The sequence below is a fragment of the Callithrix jacchus genome, chromosome 20, assembly GCF_049354715.1.
Source record: "Callithrix jacchus isolate 240 chromosome 20, calJac240_pri, whole genome shotgun sequence".
In the NCBI taxonomy this organism is placed as follows: Eukaryota; Metazoa; Chordata; class Mammalia; order Primates; family Cebidae; genus Callithrix; species Callithrix jacchus.
In genome coordinates this window covers 41,287,358-41,310,434 of record NC_133521.1, presented here as the reverse complement: position 1 = coordinate 41,310,434, position 23,077 = coordinate 41,287,358, and the positions used below count along the sequence as shown (strand labels likewise).

At 45.2% G+C, this 23,077-nt stretch overlaps 1 protein-coding gene across 3 annotated transcripts in view; it reads right to left on the bottom strand.

The window, feature by feature from the left end:
* Window positions 1-23,077, bottom strand: part of CDH13 (cadherin 13) — a 1,362,211-nt gene that overhangs the window by 126,149 nt on the left and 1,212,985 nt on the right. For all 3 annotated transcript variants that reach the window (XM_078357844.1, XM_078357843.1, XM_008986283.5), the window contains 2 exons: window positions 9,240-9,422; window positions 677-930 (listed from right to left, as the gene is read on the bottom strand). In XM_078357844.1, coding sequence (XP_078213970.1) covers window positions 677-930; window positions 9,240-9,422 — 437 coding nt within the window. The remainder of the gene's footprint in view (window positions 1-676; window positions 931-9,239; window positions 9,423-23,077) is intronic.

Below are 23,077 nucleotides of genomic sequence, written 5' to 3'. Positions count from 1 at the left end.
ACACTGGGCAGAGCTTAAGAAAGAAAGACAGAAATTTCTGAAGACTTTACTATTACTATTAATTTTTGCCTGCCTCTCATCAGGCAAAATTCCAGTCTCAATGGTCTATTTCCAAGCGCCAGGAAGTGACTTTGCTCCTTCCCCTTCTGACAGCTCAGAGTCAGCAAGCATTTAGCAGCCAAGAGGAGGATGGACTTCAGAGTGTCCTGTTTCCATCCTGATTCCTCTGCCACCAAGCTGGGTTGCTTGAGCAAGTTACTAAACCTCTGTGAATCTGCAATACCTGTATCTGTAGATGGAGTTAGCCCAAACCCTTCTCTTAAAGCAGTGCTAATGACAAAGCAGGCAAGTTTCTGAGATGCACGACGCCACCCAGAGTGGCTCCCTTCTCTCTGTGCTCGGGGACAGCAGACCTGGCTGGTCATTTGGGAACACAGCACTGAAGCTACTCTCCTCCCAGGCTGGACTCAGGTGGGAGTACCGTCCTCACCAGAGAGCCCGGTCCCCTGCAGCCATCAGCCACGACCTCCTCTCTATGATGCTTTCCTCCCACTTGCTGGGATTGTTAACAAGTTTAATTTAATAGTACCTGCTCCTGACAACCAGCTTCTATGACTGGAAAGGAAAAGCAATTCCTGCCCACCTTCCGTCTGCGGTTCCGGAACCACTCACCCACCTGATGGTTTGGTGCTGAAGGGAGTCGGGGTCTGTGGCATTCACTGTCAGCAGCACGCTGCCCACAGAGATGTTCTCTTGCCTGGTCACCATCATGGGGTCTGGGTAGAAGACTGGGCCCTCGTTGACATCCAGGACGGTGATGTGGACAGTCGCTGTGGAGCTGGGGCCGTAGGAGACGTCGGGTACAAGTGGGTCTTCATTTTCTACTTTGATCAGCAGGGTGTGAAAGGCGGAAATCTCATAGTCCAATGGCTGGAAAGCAGACAGAAGGGTCTCAGGATGCACACCACCCACAGGGGGCAGTGGTTTGCACAAACTCCCTCTGAAATTCCATGAGCAACAGTAGGCCTTCAGGGATGGAGCTGGGCTTTGGAGGCTAAGCCTGTGTAACAGGGGGGTTGTCTTTACGATGAAGATTATGAAACATGAAAATGTGCCCGAGTGCGGTGGCTCACGCCTGTAATCCCAGCACTCTCAGAGGCCGAAGCAAGTAAATCACCAGGTCAGGAGTTCAAGACTAGCCTGACCAAGATGGTGAAGCCCCATCTCTACTTAAAATACAAAAATTAGCCGGGCCTGGTGGCGGGCACCTGTAATCCCAGCTACTAGGGAGGCTGAGGCAGCAAAATCGCTTGAACCTGGGAGGCAGAGGTTGCAGTGAGCTGAGATTGCACCACTGCACTCCAGCCTGGCAACAGAGTAAGACTCCATCTCAAAAACAAACAAAAAAAAACTATGAAAATGTGAGATTAGGTATGGATTTTTTTTTTTTTGATTGAGAAATGAATGACAACACATGACTTGAGCCTTAGTGAGCCTCCCTCTGAGATCTCTTTGGGCAATTCCCTGGCAATGCTGGCGCGTAAAGCCTCCCTGCCTGGGACCTGAAACTCCACACCGCTGGGCTCTGGTAAATGACACCCCAAAGCCCAAGCCTCAGTAGCTTTATAGCAAGACAATCCTACTCTGTTATCACAGCGGATGAAATGGAACAGGAAAAGTAAGATTTCATCTTTCTTTCTTTTTACTTTTTTTCCAAATCTTATCTTGAATTGTATAAGGTTTCATCTTTAATGTTTCTCACTCACTTGCCATGAAGTCAAAGGGTCTCCACATACATTAAAGTATAGCCTGGGTGCATATTTCTAGTAGAAAGTAACGTGGGGAAAGAATTTGAGAGTCTGAGCCATAGTGGGGCTAAGCCTGTGGGCCCTGCCCCATCTGAGAACATTTGAAAACGTATGGGAGTATTTTCAACTGACTTGAGGGCTCCACAGCCATTGACTGGGCAGGGGACAGTAAGAGCAGACTTAAAGCCATGCCCAGGACAGTCACAGTCCCACACAACGGTGGATTGCCCTACTCCAGTGTCAATGGGCAGCCCTGATGAGGACCACTCTAGGTGATTTTGCAAAGGGGGCTGATAGTATACCCACCTCCCCCAGCCACTGTGTGGACTAAACCAGAGGATGTCAGAGAAACTACATGATAAAATTAGTAATACAATGGTGCTGCCAATTGCGTGTCTGTCACTCTCTTTCGCAACCACGAGAGCACAGGATGGGGTGAGAGCAGCATTTCCCAGCGTGGGGCTCTGCCAGGAGTGCATGGGGAGACATTTAGGTAAGATGAGGGCATGCTGCTATGGCGAGTTATTTTCCTAATGTTTACTGGAACAAGCAGCCAACCCATCAGACCCACGCCATCGTGGATATTCTTGCAAGAAGGACAAGACTAAATGAGTCAAGAGATTTGCTTTACACTCAACTAAAAGTAAGCAAGGACAGTTGCAGAGGCTGCCATGGACACGGGAAAATGAAAGCAGAGATGAGGACTGCTGCCTCTGGGGAAAGAGCTGACATTGAGTTGGAAATGGAATCTGGCAGGCTGGGTCAGAATGTCTTTAGGCAAATGAAGTCACTTTTATAATAATTACAGCTGACATGTATTCAGTGTTAAGCACTCCACGCATGGGAGAGTGCATGTGCACACATGCACACTGGAAATGCTTCCTGGTTGTAACTGGACTTCCTCTCTTCACCTAGAACAATTCCCAGCAAGGTTAGTATTAGGATTTTAAGACTTAACCAATGCAAAGCTCTTAGTGCTGAGTGGCTGCATGCTGGTGTTTCAGTTCAATCCCTGTTACACAGGATTCAGTTACCATTCTGTCCTTCTTTCTATGAATCCTAATAACAGATCTCTGTCTATCCCAAGTGACGCCAGAATATGCAACCTCAGTAAAGTCAACTTCAAACCAGGGCCAGGGAGCTGCCATACTTGGAAAATACAGCTATTCATCTCAATGAAGATCCCAGAGAGGACAGAGCCTTTGGCTTGCTGGGTTGTGTCAACACTGAGGGTGTGCCCCCTGAGCTGGAGTGAGATGCAGAGCACCCCAGTCTCCCAAGGGCCATCGCCACCCCACACCAGCACTAATCACAATCCTGGCCTAGTTTGGTCTGACATCTGATTCCCCAGAGCCACAGACCTATTCAGAAGCCGGAGGGTAATGAGGTTTCTGGGAAATACAGCCATCTGCTGACAAGTGAGACAGTCAAGATGCTGGGAAATAAGCAATTTGTGATGCTCCGCTCCTTTTCTTTGGCTGGGGACCACTGGCTATTTTTTCCCAAGGAAACAATTCCCTCCCTCCTTCTCTCCTTCTTTCCTGGGAACATAATTATTTGTAGCCAAAGTCCTTGCTCTTATAACTATAAGCTCCCTGGGAGGCTGTAGACAGAGACCAGTTCATTCACCAGTGAATATACAGCACCTAGCACAGTGCCAGGACCACAGTGAGCTCTAAATACGTATCACTGCATGAAGGAAGGACGGAAGGAATGAATTAACAACTGTAATTCTTGTGCTTTTCTCTAGCACTAGTCTTTTGCAACAGAATTATATATTATTTTGATGATGCAAAAATCTAACATTATTGGATATTTTTATCTTTTAAATTCCCTACTTTTTTTTATTAAATAGAAAGATGGGTGGGGGCCAAGCCCTGGCCCTGATGTATTATGACTCTGGGACCACCAGCAAGTCACTGCCTCTCCTGAAGTCTCAGCTTTCTCTTCAATAAAATCCTAGTACAGAGGATTGTTGTAAAGATCAGGGGACAGGGTGACTGTTGAACGCTTCCCATGGAGCTAGGCCTGGTGCTGAGGTCAGCAACAAGAAGCTGTCAAGATGGCGAGAAAGAAGAGTGTAGGACTGCAAGAGCTGGAGGAGTCATCGCCCCAGCCCTCAACACACCGAAGAACTAGTTGGAGTCTCAGGATGCTGCTGGTTTCCAGCAAGGCCCTGCCTCTCAAAAGGACCAAATCAAAGCTGTTCTGGAAAATGAGTGCCTGCTTTGTCTTTAAAATCTTCGGGTCAGAAACACCCTTAGTTGCTCTCTAAGCCTGTTCTAAAACCACCAAAAAGTTATTCTTTCAGCTGAATCTAATCAACCAAGCCTGTCCCCAGGCTGACACTCCCTGAACAGAATGCTGGCTTCCGAGGAACTAAGCCACACAGGATGTCACAGAGGGAGGGAAGCAGAAGGGAAGAGGGGAGGCACACAATGCAAGGCTGGCCTTTGGAAGGGAGCAGGGCCGTGCTAGTGTTTATTTCCATTTGTACAAGGTGAGGTCTAGTAACTCCAGCTGTACGATGCCCAGGGCCAGACCCCCTGGAGCTGGTGACACGTGGGTCTCCCTTCCTAATCCCCTTTGAAGGCTGTAATTGGATTAAGAAACCCTCCATGATCTCACAGAGCACAGAATCTTATTAATGCGCTTTGTTGCTGGGCCTCTGTGTCAGGGATGGGAGGAAATTGAAAATGCTCCTGATGGAAGCTACAGAGAGGCAATTCAATTAATATTTTTTTCAAGTGTCAAGAGAGGGTGTTAACCACTGTCCTGGAAAACGGAAAGCCTGGAAAAGCTGACCCACGTGGGAAGGATGGAGGACCTGGGTTCGTTGGCTGGAAGAGGGAGGATCCAGAACCAATTGAACAGCTGTTTTTAGGCCTGTGAATGGTTTGGGGAATCAAGGATGCTTTTTGGATACTTCTTTCTTTGAGGACAGAATAGAAAATAAAATGTAGGGCTGATTATATTCAGCTGAAAAAATAACTTTCTGGTGGTTTTAGAACAGGTTTAGAAAGCAACTACTGGTATTTCTCACCTGAAGGTTTTAAAGACAAAGCAGGCGCTCATTTGCCAGAGCCGCTGGGGTTTGGTCCTTTTGAGAGGCAGGCCCTTGCTGGGAACCAGCATCATCCTGAGACTCCAACTCGTTCTACTGTATGTTGGATTGCTAACTGGTTAGGGCAGACCCGCTCATGCTTGGCTACCCAATAGCAATCACCAGCCCCCATCTCCCTTATCTGCTGTAAAGGCCCAAAGGCCAGGTATGGACTGTCTCAGCTTTCCTTGAGGTTAAGGAAGAACATATGTCATTGGCCAATGAAACATCACGAGAAATCGGCTGGGGGACCCTTAGAAAAGATGTTTTCTTTTCCAACAAGAGGAGAGGGTCACATGAGAGCACCTCCCTCCACTTGCCTGGCTGCCTCCTTGTTTTCTGGATTAGGATGCAGCAGTGGGAAGATATGATGCCTAGGGCCTTGGCAGCCACTTTATGTCCAAGAGGAAAAAGTCAAAAGTATCTGAAGCACCCACCGCTGGTTCTCTGCTACCTGGAACTGTTGGGCAATCTTGGACTGGCCTATTATTACCTAGCAACAAAAACTCTTAAATTCCTTTACTAGTTAAGCCACATTCTGTTACTTACCGCAGAAAGCATTATTAATGGTTGCACCGATGGCTGGCACAGTGAACAGCAGCAGAGAATACGGCCTAGCTGGCCTCTAGAAGGTGGTCTTGGACTCTGCCTCACATGCGCCGAGAGGCAGAGAGAGCTCAAGGCTCTTCCTACTGATCTGGGAGGAAGCCAGTGTGGGGTGAGGGAGACTCTGCATCCCATTTCCAAAGCAAAGGAAGTACACGCACTAGCCAAGCTGAAGTCGGTGAGAGCCTCAGCCTCTGTGGGCCCCTATTCCCCTGGAATTTGCAGGGAGGGCAGACAAGCTTATGGAAGCAGCTTCCCCTAATGCCATGGCCCTCAAGAAGAGCTGTGCCCTGTGAACAACAGAACCACCTGGCATACCTCTCCCTCATGTTCTGACACAGTAGGTCTGGGGCAAGCCTAGAATCTGCATTTTAACTAGCATTCCAGATGATTCTTATACATGCTAGCATTTGAGAGCCACTGCCTTGTGGACCAATGCAGGAATGTAGGGAGAGGAGAATGGCTCCTTCCTGCAAGTCCTATATTTTTGTTGTTGTTGTTGTTGTTTTGAGAGTCTCACTCTGTCACCCAGGCTGGAGTGCAGTGGCACAGTCTTGGCTCACTACAACCTCTGCCTCCCTGGTTCAAGCAATTCTCCTGCTCAGCATACCAAGTAGCTGGGATTATAGGCACATGCCACCATGCCCAGATAATTTTTGTATTTTTAAAGAGACTGGGTCTCACCAGGCTGGCCTTGAACTCCTGATCTCAAGTGGTCTGCCCACCTCAGCCTCCCAAGATGATGGGATTACAGACATGAGCCACTGCACCCTATCAAATCCTATTTTGTTCATATCTATTTTCCTTGAGCCATGGCAAACACATTTTGGGGAGGACTGAGCTCCAGGATTTGTGACAGAGATGTCTATTTATCCAAATTTATCTTCAAGTTGCAGGTTTGGAAAATTGCCTGACTCAGGACTAGCCACAGAGGACGGCCAGTGGCTATGTCATCCTATGACGTTTTACAGCTTTGAAAGTGCAGCAGCCGTGGACACAGAAGGCCAGTGCCAGGGTTTCCTAATAACTCTCCATTGCCTACGTTATTGGGGAAGAAGAATAGAGGCGGACTCGGAGGCTGAAAAGGGGCAAGGCTTTGGCTCGTTCATCCTCTAGAACAAGCCAGAAGTATCTCTGAGATCTGCCCTTCTCAGTGGCCATGGGTCTGGCCCTCTGGGGTGTCATGAGCTCTGCTGGGGCAGTTGTCTGTATAGTTCTGCAGGAGGATGAATGATGGCCTCCTAGTATGTCCACATCTTAATTCCTGGAGGTTGAGCATATGTGACCATACAATAGGTCACACTGTAATTGCAGATATGATTACGTTAAAAACCTTGAGACTGGACGTTATCCTGGATTATCCAGTGGATCCAATGGAATCACAAGGGTTCATGTAAGAAGGAGGTGGGCAGGTCAATGGAGGAAGTAGGAGATGTGATGATGGAAGCAGAGGGTCAGAGTCAGAGGGTCAGAGATTTGGAGATGCTGCTCTGCTGGCTTTGACAATGGAGATGGGGCCAGGAGCCAGGGAATGCAAGTGGCCTCTAGAAGCTGGAAGAGGCAAGGAAATGAACTCCCCCACGAATCCTCCAGAAGGCAGGCAGCCCTGCCAATCCCTTGATTTTTAGCCCAGTGAGATTCATGTTAGACTTCTTACCTTTGGATGTGTAAGATAATAAATTCATGAAAAAATTTTTTTTTTCAGGCCCGAAATTTGTGGTAATTTATGACAGAAGCCACAGGAAACTGCTGCTGACCGCACGTGCCCATCAGTGTTCTAAACATTTTACATGTCGGCTCCTGAAATGCTCACAACAGCCGCTATAGACTAAATATGTGTGTTCCCTCAAAATTCATTTGTTGAAATAACCCCCACTGTGAAGGCGTTAGAGGATGGGGCCATTTGTAGGTGATTAGGTCACAAGGCAGAACCCTCATAAATGGGATTAATGCCTTTAAAAAGAGAGAATCCAGGCTCACACCTGTAATCCTAGCACTTTGGGGGGCCAAGGTGGGCGGATCACAAGGTCAGGAGATTGAGATCATTTTGGCCAACATGGTGAAACCCTGTCTCTACTAAAAATACAACAATTAGCTGGGTGTGGTGGCATGAGCCTGTAATCCCAGCTACTCGGGAGGCTGAGGCAGGAGAATCGCTTGAACCTGGGAAGCAGAGGTTGCAGTGAGCCAAAATCATGCCACTGTACTCCAGCCTGCTAACACAGTGACACTTCATCTCAAAGAGAGAGAGAGAGAGAGAGAGAGAGAGAGAGAGAGAGAGAGAGAGAGAGAGAGAATGAGAGAATCCAGAGAGCTGCCTCATTCTGTCTACCAAGTGAGGACAGAGAAAGGAGATGAACATATATGAAAAGTGGTTCCTCACCAGGTGCAGAATCTACTGGAAGCTTCGTCTTGCACTTTTCAATCTCCAGAACTGTGAGAAATGAATGTCTGTGGTTTATAAGCCACCCAGCCTACAGTACTTCATTATAGCAACTCAGTGGATTACAACAACCTTAAGAGGCAGGTTATATTATCATTCTAATTTTCAGATGAGGAAACTGAGGCTCAGAAAACAAGAGTATGTTGGTCAAGGCCACAAAGGGGAGTAGGGAGCCATGCCCCCGTTCTGCCCACTGCTACCGTCACTATAAATGTGATTGATCCCTGCTGCTCAGGCAAATGGCTTCATCCACTAGAAAATAAAATGTGTCCCCATGAAGATCCTGGTCTCTGGCAGAAACTCTCCCCAGAACTTCCTGGAAAGGGTAAAACCGTGTAGAAACGCCTTCTTCTGGAATACAGAGACCACCTGCATCAAGCCTTCTGTGCCACCACCGCCACCAATATTTCTGGATTCCCAGCATGAGTGTGAGGTTTTACATTTATAATTGTATTTCCTCCTTGTTCTAGCTGTAGGCAGAGAGAGGATCAGCATGTGAGTTAGCAAGGCTCACAGAGGGTTTCACACCAATAATTATGTTATGTGTGTGTTTTTAAGGAAGAACTGAGCTCCGCCAAGAAAGATTCAGAAGACATGTCACAGCCTGCATTCTGAGCAAGATCTTCATAAACACCTCCACACATCTCATTTTGACGTATCTGCAAATCATTCCTTAGCAAGTGTAGAAAGAAACTATTTAAAACCTAAGTTTGATCCAGGCATGGTGGCTCACATTTGTAATCTCAGCACTTTGGGAGGCCAAAGTAGGTGGATCACTTGAGGCCAGGAGTTTGAGACCAGCCTGGGAAACATGGTGAGACCCCCATCTCTACTAAAAATACAGAAACTAGCCTGGCATGATGGTGGGTGCCTGTAATCCCAGCTACTCAGGAGGGTGAGGCATGAGAATCGCTTGAACCTGGGAGGTAGAGATTGCAGTGAACTGAGATCACACTACTGTACTCCAGCCTAGGTGACAAGCTGAGACCATCTCACAAAAACAAAAACAAAAATCCACTTAAGTTTGGTTTTCTTAAAGTTACATGTAAGCTTGAGTTTTTTAGAGCCTATAAAACAGGTCTGTTTTATGGCTGCTTGTTTACGCTGCTGAGGATATGAGTGTACCCTTACGCCATGAGCCTTTTACTTCATTAATTCCCATAAGGAGGAGACTGGGAGAATTTATCCCTGGCCTTCTAAACGCAGCGATCCTGCGATCCCCCTTGTGGGGTCCTCACTGCTCACATGAGGAGAAAGGGGCAGTTGGAAGCACCCTTACTTTGACGACAGAAAGCATCCCCTCGTTGGTTTGGGGGTTGGTGTGGATCTCGAAGCTCTGCCCGGGGTTTCCGTTGATGATGGTGTAGGCGGCCCTCCATGCACCTGTGGTGGGGTCATCCTTATCTTCAACTGTCAAATTGACAATAACTCCCACAGCTCCTTCCTCGACTGTGGCTTGAAACTGCAAACAAAGCAGATGGCCATGGTCACTATTTAGAAAAAAAACACAGTCATTTACTCCATGCTTTGCATTGGATATGTTACACACATCATCTTACTTAAAAATAAACAGTAACATAGGAGGATTATGATCGGAAGATGCTATGCTCCTCTTCTCAGCTTTCCTTGAACTTAGCTGAGGCCACGAGACTAACTTCTCTCCTGCAGAATGTGGGCAGGAATGATGTTGATCATGGCTGTGCTGTGCTACTCTGTGGAGGGAGGGTGAAGAGAACAGCTGTGCCTCCTCTCTGTGCTTTTTCACCCTCTGCCTACCTGAATGCAGAGGACCACAAAACCCCAGGGTAGCAGGGAGCCACAGGGAGGAGGAGCTTGGGTCCCTGAATCGCCACATGGAAGGGAGCAACCTGGTGGCCAAGAATACCCATCCTGAACTGTCTTTGAATGAGAAACAAATTTTGATTGACTTCAAGCCATGTTTGCTTCCATTTGTTCTTGCAGCCCTGCCTCCCTCAAACAGTAACAGAATCAGATGCGTAGAGCACTAAGACTCGTAAGTGAAGACACTGGGATTTGAAGCACAGCGTTTGACCCCAGATCCTCTACTAGACTCCGCTATTTTCTCTAATGAAGAAAACCAATCCCATCCTTCCCACTCCATATCCACTCTTAACATGACCTTAGAAACCATTTTCTGAGAAATCGTCTAAATCAATTGTTTGGAGCCTTATTGTACCCGTGTTTTTGTTGCAATGCATTTCAAACACTTGTTTCGAGTAGGTGTGGCGAGAATAAATCAATAAATGAAAAATCAACTTTCTCATAGAGAATTTCACGCGCTATCATTAGCACATTCCTTTGAGCGGCAAGCCTAAAGTATTGTTTTGCTGCTTACCTCTGACACACTACAGGTGAATAGTAATCTGTTTGCAAATATTTTATAAACAAGTAATACCAATAAGCCGACAAGAAGAAGAAATATCTTGGAATTTCAATTAGTAGGAAAGTGAATCTAGAGACAGTAAGATGATGTCAAAAAGCCCTTGTGTTCAAAGAGAAGCAATTTGAGAAATGAGGTTTCAAAAGCTGTGGCTGATTAATTGACTTGCAAATCATTAATCATAAACCTTAATCCTGAGGCTTCTAAGGGGACGGGGCCGGGACTGGAACTAATTTGCCTATTGCACCTCAGCAAACCTGGGTGAGTTGACTTTCTTAAAAAGAGAGCTGGAACATTCTTTTTTTTTTTCTTTTTTTGAGACAGAGTTTTGCTCTTTTACCCAGGCTGGAGTGCAATGGTGCAATCTCGGCTCACCGCAACCTCTGCCTCCTGGGTTCAAGCAATTCTCCTGCCTTAGCCTCCCGAGTACCTGGGATTACAGGCATGTGCCCGAGCTGGAAAATTCTTAGAACATGCACGGAGGCTAGAAAAGAGTGGGAATGAAGAAGGATACTGAGGCTGCTGTCACACAGAAACAGCTCCAGGGGGGCAATTATTTTGATCTGGTTCCTATGATTCTTGTTTAAGGTCCACCTATCTTATATCTTCTCCTCTTCTCATAAAAATCATAAAATTCTTGAGCTGGAAAACTCTACTAGTGGTTCTCAGCCCTGTCTGTGCATTAGAGTGTCCCAAAGGCTTTGAAAAAAAATTTCCTGGGTCCTATTCTAATTCAGGACTCTCCAGGATTAAAGCACATGAAAATCTATTACAGTAGGAGCGGTTGATGGGAGTGAAAGTGCCTGGGGTGCACTAGCCATGCTGGGGCACAGGAGAGATCAGTCCATCTCTGGTCTTCTGGAACATTTGGGCAAGTGGCAGAATCAGGCATCAGTCAAGGAATCAATTCAGATTCGGATTCCCCAGATTAATTCAGATTCCCCAGGCTCGAGGGTAAAGCCTGGGACATAGTGTTTTCTTCACCTGCCAAGATAATTCTAATATGTAGTTGGGGTGAGAAGCAGGATAGAGTCCAAGTCTAAGGATGGCAGGCAGGTGTCAATGACAGGACCTACCCTTGTGAATGGGTGAAGCTGCCTGAGCCTGCTATGGACAGGTTTGCAGCACATGTGGGCTTAGCAGGAAACAGTGCTGTGATCAGTTAGTGCTCTCTGCCATGTAGCCAAGAGGGGGCTTGGTGACACATGTACTACCTAATCCCTGCATATTACAGATGAAGATGACTGCACAGAGGAGGAAGGAAGGAAGAAGGAAGAGTCCTGCCCAAAGTAATTTAATGACCCAAGGATCAGGCCTAAGTCTCCTAGTTTCCAGTAATCTTTGTTCTCAACCAATTCTGCTACTCATGCCCACCTCAGATCCCCGAAGCTTAGGCCAGTCCTTCCTTCACCCCCTGCTGTGGTCCAGATTGAGAGGACTGGTTCTCCACCCCTGTTGATCACAGTGGACTTCAGCTCATAACCTGTCCTGTGGCTCTTCTAACATCTGTACTTTAGGAAACCAGGTGTCAATCACGTGGGCACGAGATGGGCTAAGGCTAGAGGATGCTGGAAACCACCAGTCAGGTGGAAACGCTGTCATGTCTAGTGCACAAGTGAGAAGTTCCTCTGTCAATGCAGGAGTGTCACATTGTCAAGATGAAAACACTGTGACAAATCATGATTTGTGGAGGCTGGAGGCTTCAGGTGCACCTGTCTTTTGAAGGCTTCACCTCCAGCCTCTTGCATGGTGCTAGGTGTACAGAAGAAACTCAATAGATATTTGTTGAATGAATGAATAATCTTAAGTATAGGAAGTGGGATCTGGCAGCAGAAGAGAAGGCTAAGGGAACGTGAAGGGACAAAGCCATAAAGGAGCAAGACTAAGAGGGAATGACTTGTTGACCGATGCCTGATTCTGCCTCTTGCCTGTGTGTTCCAGAAGACCAGGGATGGACTGATATCTCCTGTGCTCCAGCAGAGCTGCATTGTGACTGGTGGACCCCAGGCACTTTTGCCTTCATCAACCCCTCCTATCATAATAGAGTTTCATGAACCCTAAAAACTTTATTTTGGGAGCTGGGCATGGTGTTCTCACACTGTAATCCAGCTGTTTGGGAGGCTGAGGTGGGAGGATCACTTGAGCCCAGGCGTTCAAGATGAGCCTGGGCAACATAGCAAGATCCCATCTCTACAAAAATAAATGCAAAAAATCAGCCAGGGGTGGTGGCATGTGCCTGTGGTTCCAGACTGTGAGGAGGTGAGGTGGGAGGATCTCTTGAGTGTAGGAGCTTGAGGCTGCAGTGAGCTATGACTACACCACTGCACTCCAACCTGGTTGACAGAGCAAGACCCTGTCTCAGAAAAAATTCTTTTTATGATGTGAAGAAAAGAATTAAACATTTATTTTATCCTAAAATTTTTTTTTATTTCTTTATGATTTTAGGGCCCTAGTACTGTGATAATGGTGCCTGATGGATGAGTCAGCCCTGATCCTTAGTAAACAACACAGTACCCAAAACATGAGCAGATCTGAAGATGGAATAGATGGATGGATGGGTGGATGGATTGATGGATGGAAGGATGGGTAGATGGGTGAATGGGTGGACTGATGAGTGGGTGGTGGATGGAAGGATGAATGACAGGTGGGTGTGTGTGTGTATGGGTAGATGAATTAATAAATAAAATTAACATTGAGGCCATGTATAAGTGAGACAGACCTGGGCAGCTTCTTCTACAACACTGATATTTTTATGTCTGCAGCACCTACCAAAGGGGCTGGTATAGATTACCTTTTTAGTGTGTGAGCAAATGAATTCAAGTAGAATGGAAAGATGCTGATGTGCTAGGAATTCTCAGAGGTGTGCACTGTGGCCCTCATATGTCCTTGGATGGGTCCACAATGACATTTACCTCCCATCCATCTATTCACCCACCCACCCATCCATCCATCCATCTATCCGTCCATCCATCCATCCAACCATCCATCCATCTATTCATCCTTCCATCTATCATCCATCCATCATCCATCCATCCATCCATCCATCCATCCATCTATTCATCCTTCCATCTATCATCTATCCATCATCCATCCATCCATCCATCCATCCTTCCTTCCATCTATCATCCATTCATCATCCATTCAACCATGGATCCATCCATCCACGGATACACCACTAAACAAAATAGACATGATATATTTCCTCATGGAGAATACAGGCTCAAAGGAGAGACAGACAGAAAAGAAATGTATAACAATGTGTTAATTGCCAAGAAATAAAATCACAATTCTTGGGGAGTCTGTGTGTGTGTGTATGTGTGAGGAGGTGGGTATCTGATCCAGTCTGGGGAGGATCATCAGGGAAAAATTCCCTGAGAGCTGAAAGAAGAGAAGGACTTAGAGGGGCAAGAACATACCTGGCATCTGGAAGAGCAGGAGCAAAGGCCAGGTGGTAGGAGGAGCCAAAGGTACCCTTGCTGAACAAAAGGAAGCTGGGTGTGGCTGGAATGAAGGGGAGGCCTAGAGAAAACTGTTTGACATCAGACTCCAGAGATGGTAGAGTCAGCTTATGAAGGGCCCTGTGGGCCATGGAAAGGCATTTGTGATTTACTCTGAAAGCCAAGTGTAGCCTAATCAAGGAACTGGGTTATGTTTAAATCTACTCCTGAGAGAATACAGAAAAAAAAATCTTTAAATATGGAAAACATGCAACACAATTATTATAGTCTTTGTTAAAATCATTATCTGATTTCTGCATAAACTATGAAGCAGTTTCTTTGAGCATCCATTTAGGAGCTCATTATTGCTTAATTAAATACTCATTCTATTAATTCTATTCAATGTTTTAACCCTATTATATAATCCAAGAAAAGAAAATTAAATAGATTAAAATGAAATGGTACCATTTTACATTTCTATAGTAATGCTCACTTTGTGATTTAAAAACAATAGACAGACATTAATTTACCACACTAGAGCAGGAGGAATTATCGATTGTCCTATTACTTCCTTTAATTGGGAAAAATAGAGTTACTTTTCTGTTAAACTGTGTAGCAAATCAAATACCAGATAGAAAACGTATTTTTAAACAATCACTGTGGCTTGTTGGGACTATGTACTGGGCTCATCAGCTCTTCCCTCCAAATCCAGAACTGAGTATTTTATTTTCTTTGAGTTACATGACAGATATTTAGGATAAGGCTGCCTGGATGAGCCACAAAGGCCATCACTAGTGGGAAGAGGGACTTGAATTCTATTAGACACCAAGAATGCAAGTTCTTCCTCCAAGAGCAGAAAGTTGATATTCAGATTAACTTGGAAGACGGAAAGAATGATCAGAAGGCTGGAAAGCCACAGATGGGAAAGAAGTAACAGCGGATGATTTTAAAAGACTGGACATGTGCAAGCTAGCATGCTTGACTACTTGCATGTTTGACTTGAGTACTAGTCCAAGTTCATAGGCCATTCACCATTAAGTTTCACAGAGAACTAATAAAAAACTTGAAAGGTTGGGATGTAGTTATCTGGGCCTTGGCATAAAAAAAATTAAAAGACAGAGTCTCAGAAAGATCTATAAACCCAATTTATATTTGTGATGATAAACGGGTGGGAGAGAGACCATCATAAATGTAATTTGCAAACATTTTTGAGTCTATGTTTACATAAAAGATACAGCTTATTGAAAGACTCTTCCTGATAGTCTAATAGGTAGTGACTGTGATTGATATAAACAAGGTAATGTATTTAAGGAGCTTGGCAAATTGCCTGGTATATGTATAATAAGGAGATAATATTTGTTAGCAATTATAATGATGATGGATTTTACTCTGTATCATATGAAATTCTTACTAACAAACTGGATGATTTGGTTTAAACCCCTGTGACTCCTTCTGCTCTTATCACAGTCTACCTTGGAATGTAGTTACGTATATATATATTTTATTTTTCTCGAGTGATGTGGAAGAAGCTCTTTTTTTTCAGGTATGTATGCCTAGCACTCACATATTTGCTCATTCTTGTTATGTTCCAACAATAGGCAACAGGCAAATGATGTCAATCCTATCATGTCCACATTTAGAAGGGAAAGCTGTGTTAGATATCTAGTTTCCTTCCATCTATGATTAGGATTTATCTCAGGGTGGAAAGATATACAACGATTTATTTTAATAAATATTTGTTGTGTCTGTTGCATGCTGGGGACTCCACCAGGCACAAAAATATATCAGTAAATGAGAGGGCTAGTATTTCTTCTGGGTGTCCCCTTTCTTTGTAAATATTGTACATCTATGACATATTTTGACAATTTGTTTTCTACTACTTCTAATACCATTTCCTTCACTGTCATACATCCTAGCCTGTACATGTGGCCAATTATGGATGATTCTATGTTTGAATATGATTTAGTTTCTAGTTAAAGGTCATTTCAATAAATGATGCTAGATCAATTAGATATCCATCTGGAGAAAACATGATCCTGACCCCTACCTCACACCAAACACAAAATGTGAAAGGTAAAACAATAAAGTTCTTAGAAAAAACATATGAGAACATTTGCATTCAGCCTCCAAATCATGTTTATGTGCACTATATATATGTATGGTATGTAATAAACTATAAAATAATATAAAAATACAAAGTATTATTATATAAAGTATACATAAGATATATAATATTTACATAAAAATTTTAACGAGTACACAGTACAGAGTTCTAAATAGAGTTCATTCAATGTCTTAAGAAAGCCCTATGTCTCAGAAGTGATTAATAACAGAATAAAACAAGGGACATGTGGTTGCTTGACTGAGAACCATCGTCTGTTTACTGCCAAGTCCTCAAGGTGATTGGAACCTACTAAGTTCTTCCCTAGCTATGTCACAGTAGAATAGGTATAGCCAGGCCCCCAAGTGACTGCAGGAGAAAGATAGAAGAGCATTCAGGAATCCACCAGATCATCATAGTCCCAGATATTGCATTTTTCTTTCTTCTTCTTCCTCTTCTTCCCCTCTCCTCCTTTTTCTTTCTCTCTCTCTCTCTTTCTTTTCTTCTTGTTCTTATTCTTGTTCTTGTTCTTCTCCTCCCCCTCCTCCCCCTCCCCCTCCCCCTCCTCCCCCTCCCCCTCCTCCCCCTCCCCCTCCTCCCCCTTCTCCTCCCCCTCCTCCCCTCCCCCCCCCTCTTCTCCTCCTCATCCTCCTCCTCCTTTCATCAGGTCTTGCACTGTTGCTCAGCCTGGAGTGCAGTGTTGTGATTATGGCTCACTGTACCCTCAACTTCTTGGGCTCAAGTGATTCTCCTGTCTTAGCTGGGACCACAGGCATATACCACCATGCCTGGCTAATTTAATTTTTATTTTGTAGCGATGGGGTACTACTATGTTGCCCAGGATGGCCTCAAACTCTTAGGCTCAAGTGATTCCCTCGCTCAGCCTCCCAAATTGCTGGCATCACAGGCATGACCCACTGTGCCCAGCCTTCTCCTCTCTTTATCTGATTAAAATTCTGTGATGCTTTGTTTTCTTTGAAGATGAGGTGGGGTGTCAGAGATCTAATTTTTAACACCCATTGGAGGTAGCTCACACAGTAAAGAAATCCATCAGATGCTAGAGGTGAGAATTCCAGCAACCATGAACAGAGAGAACTTGGCACAGACTTCCCTGCCTCACAAGCAGAGACACGCTGGTACATGCCCCTCTCAATTTTGAGTTCCTGCAGAGTTGGGGTCATGTCTCTGATTCCCCCAAATGCTCAATGCCACATCTTTCATAAAGAGTACAACATTAACTTTGGGGATCACTTTGTCTCAAGAATAAAAACCCAAGGGGGAAGATAACAATGTACATATGTTTGAGGGCCTCCCAATGAGAATAGTAACCAGTTCTTCTCCATTTCTCCCCAGAAAAATGAAAGTGGACTCAATTGCAGTTCAAATGACAAAGGGGATAGAATTTCTAAATGGCAAATCAGAATATTTCTTTCCTGAAAATCTTAGCGGTTTAGAGTAGATATATCTCAGGGTGCCTGTATAATTCATAAAACATTTGAGGGAACTAAACCTAACCCCAGTCCCTGCTGAAAAGAGTGGTATTAGGGAGCCATTTTGTATCATGTGATCCTAGCTTCTTTGGCTATAGTTGATTAGACCCAGAGCTGATCACCTGACTCAGGGGTAACCAATCCATTGGATGATTCATGAACAATGGGATGATTTCTTTTATACACTGGAACTCAGAGAAATAGAGGTTTCTCAGCATTTGTGCAAGGGGTGGACATTTTTTGTCATTTGGATATGGATAAATTATCCAAATGACAAAAATTCACACAGAGAAATTCAGTGTGCATGGAGAAGCAAAAGAATGGAGAAATTGAGAGAAAAATCTACAAAAGGGTTTTTTTGTGGGGACACAAAGACAGAAGACAGGAAGTGTCCTCAGTCACTGACTGGTTTCCCAGTCCTGTTCTCCACACCACGAGGTTCCCTGTGTTCTTGTTTGTGGGAAGTTCTGTTCCCATCAATAACCTCATTTTCACTCCAGCTGCCTTGAGCAGATTTCTATTCCTTGCAACAATGGTGCCCTGGGGAAAACAGCTCTGAAGATGTCTGTCAGTCTCATCACGGGAGTGGTCCCTTTAGTGATGCTTTGAGTTTCATGGGTGTTTTCTTAAGTATTTTTTCTTTTTAACATCTTGTTGTGGAAGATATTAAACACATACAAAAGCAGCTGGAATAGGATAATACCCCCCATATGCCTGTCTTCAGGCTTTAGAAATCCTCAACTCCAGCCCCTGGTGCTTCATCTCCACAGCTGCCCCTCCCCAATCCTGCACTGTTTGGAGCAAATCCAAGACATGCCATTGCATCTATAAAGATTTCAGTCTAAAAGACAGAGGTTCTTTTTAAGAAAACATAATCAAAGTCCTTTCTTGATCCAACTCACATTAATTTCTTCTACGGACGATTTTGTGTTTCGCTTTTATGTCAGATGCTTTGCTAAAAGTATTTGCATGTTATCTCCATCATGCAAAGAGAGGGTACCTACTAGCTATGGTAACAGACAGTTACAGAAAAGTCTATTAAACATCCAGAGTTTTCCCAGTTAAATGTTTCAAGCCACCCACTGTTACTAAACAGGTGAGAAAACGCAAAACCTGAATGTGGAAATAGTTCAACAACATGGAATAGCATCTCGACAAGAAAGAAAGATGCAGAGCAAAGGCAGGAAGACCTGCCAGCCTTCCCCCATATGCCCTAAGTGAAAATTCCTCTCCAAAACTCTTTGGCATCCTAGGTAGTGAGGTTCTTGATCTTGGACTGATACTTATGTGCCTCTGCTCTGCCCCTACACAGAAACAGCCCCCAGGAAGGGTTGCTCTCCTTCCAGCGGCCTTTCTCAAGGTGTGTCCAGAGCTGGGAGAAAGATGAAAGCCCAACCAGAAAGCCAGTGTCCCCCTGACCCATGGGCAACGCCTCCCAGGTCTTCGGAGGGGCTCTTGTTCTTCACTCCCCACCTCCCACCTAAGTCCCACCCTGTCGTTCTCACCTGCCCATCACCTGCCTGAATGAGCCACTTCCCAGCAGCCTCGCTGCTTCCCACTGGGCCCTACAATCCTTTCCACCACATAGGAGCAGAAGTGCTTCACAGCCCGGTGCAGTGGCTCATGCCTGGTATCCCAGCACATTGGGAGGCCAAGGTGAGTGGATCACCTGAAGTCAGCAATTCGAGATCAGCCTGGCCAACTTGGCAAACCCCCATCTCTATTAAAAATGCAAAAATTAGCTGGGTGTGGTGGCAGGGGCCTGTAATCCCAGCTACTTGGGAGGCTGAGGCAGGAGAATCACTTGAACCCAGGAGGCGGAGGTTGCAGTGAGCTGAGATCATGACACTGGGTTGAAAGAAAAATGAGGTTCCTAGACAGCAGCTATTTGTGTGTCCCATTCCACTGGGAGAGAAAATGAAGCATCTCTCAATCTCCTGGCTCTGAAGGTACTAGGGAATGACCCACAGGGCAAGAGAAGGAAACATCTGATGCACGCCCTAGCAGGGATTGCTCCCCCTTCTCCTCAGGGCACACTTCTGTGTGATTCATTTTCTGTGAGACATTTGCATGTGTTGGCTGCAGATATACAGGAGGTGCTGAGTCAATGGCTTTTGAGGAAGATGCCCAGCTGAGACAGTACTCTTTCTCTATATGACCCTACCTACACCAAATACAGACCTGCACATTTGCAAAACTAAAAATGAGATGTGGTTTTAGGGAGAAGAAGCTCAGGTAACAAAGCATGTCTGCCCTACAAAACAAAATGAAAGATAGACTGGATAAGGAAAATGTGGCACATATACACCATGAAATACTATGCAGCCATAAAGAAGGATGAGTTCACATCCTTTGCAGGGACACGGATGAAGCTGGAAACCATCATTATCAGCAAACTAACACAGGAACAGAAAACCAAACACCGCATGTTCTCACTCATAACTGGGTGTTGAACAATAAGAACACATGGACGCAGGGAAACATCACACGCCGGGGCCTATTGCGGGGTGTGGGGACTAGGGGAGGGACAGCAGGGGGTGGGGGGCTAGGAGAGGGATAACATTAGGAGAATACCTAATGTAGAAGATGAGGGGGGATGGATGCAGCAAACCACTATTGCACGTGTATACCTATGCAACAAACCTGCACGTACTGCACACGTACTCCAAAACTTAAAGTATAATAGTAAAAATAAAAATGAAAAAAAAAAGACATGGCCACTGAAAGCTGACAGGAAAATGATGCAGCAGAACAGTGGTTCTCAAACTGTGTTCCTGGGAACCAAGGTTTTTTTTTTGAGACAGGGTCTTGCTTTGTCACCCAGGCTAGAGTGCAGTGGTGTGACCATGGCTCATTGCAGGCTTGACCTCCTGAGTTCAAGTGACCCTTGTGCCTCAGCCTCCCCGTACCTGGGTGTATGTGCCATCACCCAGCTAATCTTTTAATTTTGTGTAGTGATGGGGTCTCACTATACTACCCAGGCTGGCCTCAAACTCCTGGGCTCAAGTGGTCCTCCAAAGTGCTGCAATTATAGGTGTGAGTCACTAAGTCCAGCAAGCATGTCTGAGATGGTACAGGAGTCCTACCGAGGCATCAAGCATTTTCCTTCAAATAATAAGCATTTAAACTGCCTCAGGAATCCATTAATTATCTTTGATCTGTTTTGTATATTACAGTTCCTGCCTAGGATTTTGCTTGAAAAAAAAAAAGTTTTGCTGCTAAAGGAAGTTTAAAAATCGTAGCCTTAGGGGAATGATGAAATAAATATTACATCCGATAGTGAGAGAAAAATAAAAACCAAAGAGCAAATATGCCTACACTCTTGTTTTTCTAAATTCCATGCTGGATACTTTATTTCACTGGATGTGAGTAGCTCTCCTTCGCTTGAGTTTCCTTCTCTAAAAAATGAAAGAAAATGCAGACCACATTTGTTCATCTGACAAGATAATTGAACATAGCTTAATTCTGAGAAGCAAAGAGATTTTCTGTAGAGATACTCATTTGACCACTAACATCTGAATCTGGATGAAGAATGGCTTTTCAAGAAACAATAACATAGTCTGCTCTAAAGACAATGGAGTTTAGCTTATGCAATTCTGCAGATTTAAAGGAGTAGGGAATTCAATGAAGTGGGGCAAATTCTAATTTAGTGGTTCCCAGCCCCCACTACTGGCCTGTAGCCTGTTAGGGACTGGGCCACACTGAAGGAGGTGAGCTGGGGGCAAGCCAGTGAAGCTTCATCTGTATTTACGGCCACTCCCCTTCGCTCACATTAACAACTGAGGGCCACCTCCTGTCAGATCAGTGGTGGCGTCAGATTCTCACAGGACCACGAACTCTGTAGTGAACTGCACACGTGAGGGATCTAGGTTGCATGTTCCTCCTGAGACTCTAATACTTGATGATCTGTCATTGCCTGCCATCATCCCCAGATGGAACCGTCTAGTTGCAGGAAAACCAGCTCAGGGATCCCACTGGGTCTACATTATGGTAGAAAAACTCTCTTCCACAAAACCAGCTCCTAGTGCCAGAAAGGGTTGTGGACTACTGCTCTAACTCATGGGTATACTTCTGGTAAATTCCGTAAGTTCTCTGAGTCCCACTTCTCTTATCTGAGACATAGGTTATCAGACTAAAGCTGTCATTCTTTTTTTTTGAGATGGAGTTTCACTCTTGTTACCCAGGCTGGAGTGCAATGGCGCGATCTCGGCTCACCGCAACCTCCTCCTCCTGGGTTCAGGCAATTCTCCTGCCTCAGCCTCCCGAGTAGCTGGGATTACAGGCATGTACCACCATGCCCAGCTAATTTTTTGTATTTTTAGTAGAGATGGGGTTTCACCATGTTGACCATGCTGGTCTCGATCTGTTGACCTAGTGATCCACCCACCTCAGCCTCCCAAAGTGCTGGGATTACAGGCTTGAGCCACTGCGCCCGGCCAAAGCTGTCATTCTTAACCCTGACTACACAGTAGAAACAAAACCTTATAAAGGAACCACTAATGAGATGGGCTTCTGCTTTCAGAGATCTCTCTTGGATGTGGCCCAGGCATTTGTATTTCTAAAAACACCCCACTGTGATTCTAACAGACAGCCAAGAGCCGAGAGCAACAGCTTCAGGTAACCACTGAGGTCCCTTTCCGCTCTAAGATCAAATGATGAAAGAATCTTGGCGACACATTCTAACTTGTGTTGGGACCTCGCTGATGAAGACATGGTGCTGGCTATGCTGAAGGATGCCACAGGCAAGGAAAGTTGAGAATTCTCACCTTTCTATATGCTGGGAGTTCACACACTAAGCAATTGAATGCAGCACCTTTGCCAAGGAAATCACAGGTCTGTGTTTCGGAGGTCATCTCTTCCACTGACTGCTTTATTTCTGCAGACATGTCCCCCACTCATCAGTTTATCCTCCATATCATCAGCCCACAACCTCTCCAGCAAAGAAGGGGTCTGCTGCAGAGGAAGGTGGGCTATTCAGGAGAGTAATTATGATTACATTGTAATATACAATGAAATAAGTATACAACTACTGTAATGTAGAACCAGTGGGATTCCTGAGCTGGTTTTCCCAGACGGTTCCATCTGGGCGTGACAGGAGACAATGACAGATCACCAAGTATTAGATTCAAGAGAAACTGATCGTCAAGGAACACCTTGGAGCTACTGCTTGGCTGTCATCCTGAGCATAGATGAACTTTATGTCTAAAGTGCTACTTCGGGGGCTAAAGAAGAACTAGGTATCCAGTGGGCTTCTGCCTATTCATGAACTTAGAAGCTATCCCAAGGGGATCAGAGTGGAGATCCCCGAAAAGCAGCAGCCTGTTTTCTTGATGGTCTATGGGGACCCCTTGTTTGACTTCATAATACCATTCACTATCCCATAGACATGGAGGCCAGGACACTTGGCTCAGCAGCAGTGGAGTGGTCCTACAGATAAATGATCCTGTACTGAGGGAATGGATACCCTTGACATCACTCATATGGCTGTTTCTTTACAATGAGCTGGATCCACAGTCCGTTAGTCTCTCAAAGGAAGAGCCTACATCTTTTATTTTGCCATTACATATGCGGGGCTGAGATCTTGTTCGGTTCATGTGACTTCAGTCTTTCCAATGAGTAGGGAAGAATAAAGCCCAACTGAGTGCCCTGAGTTTACTGTACCCGAAGCGCAAGTTTTATCCTCCGCAA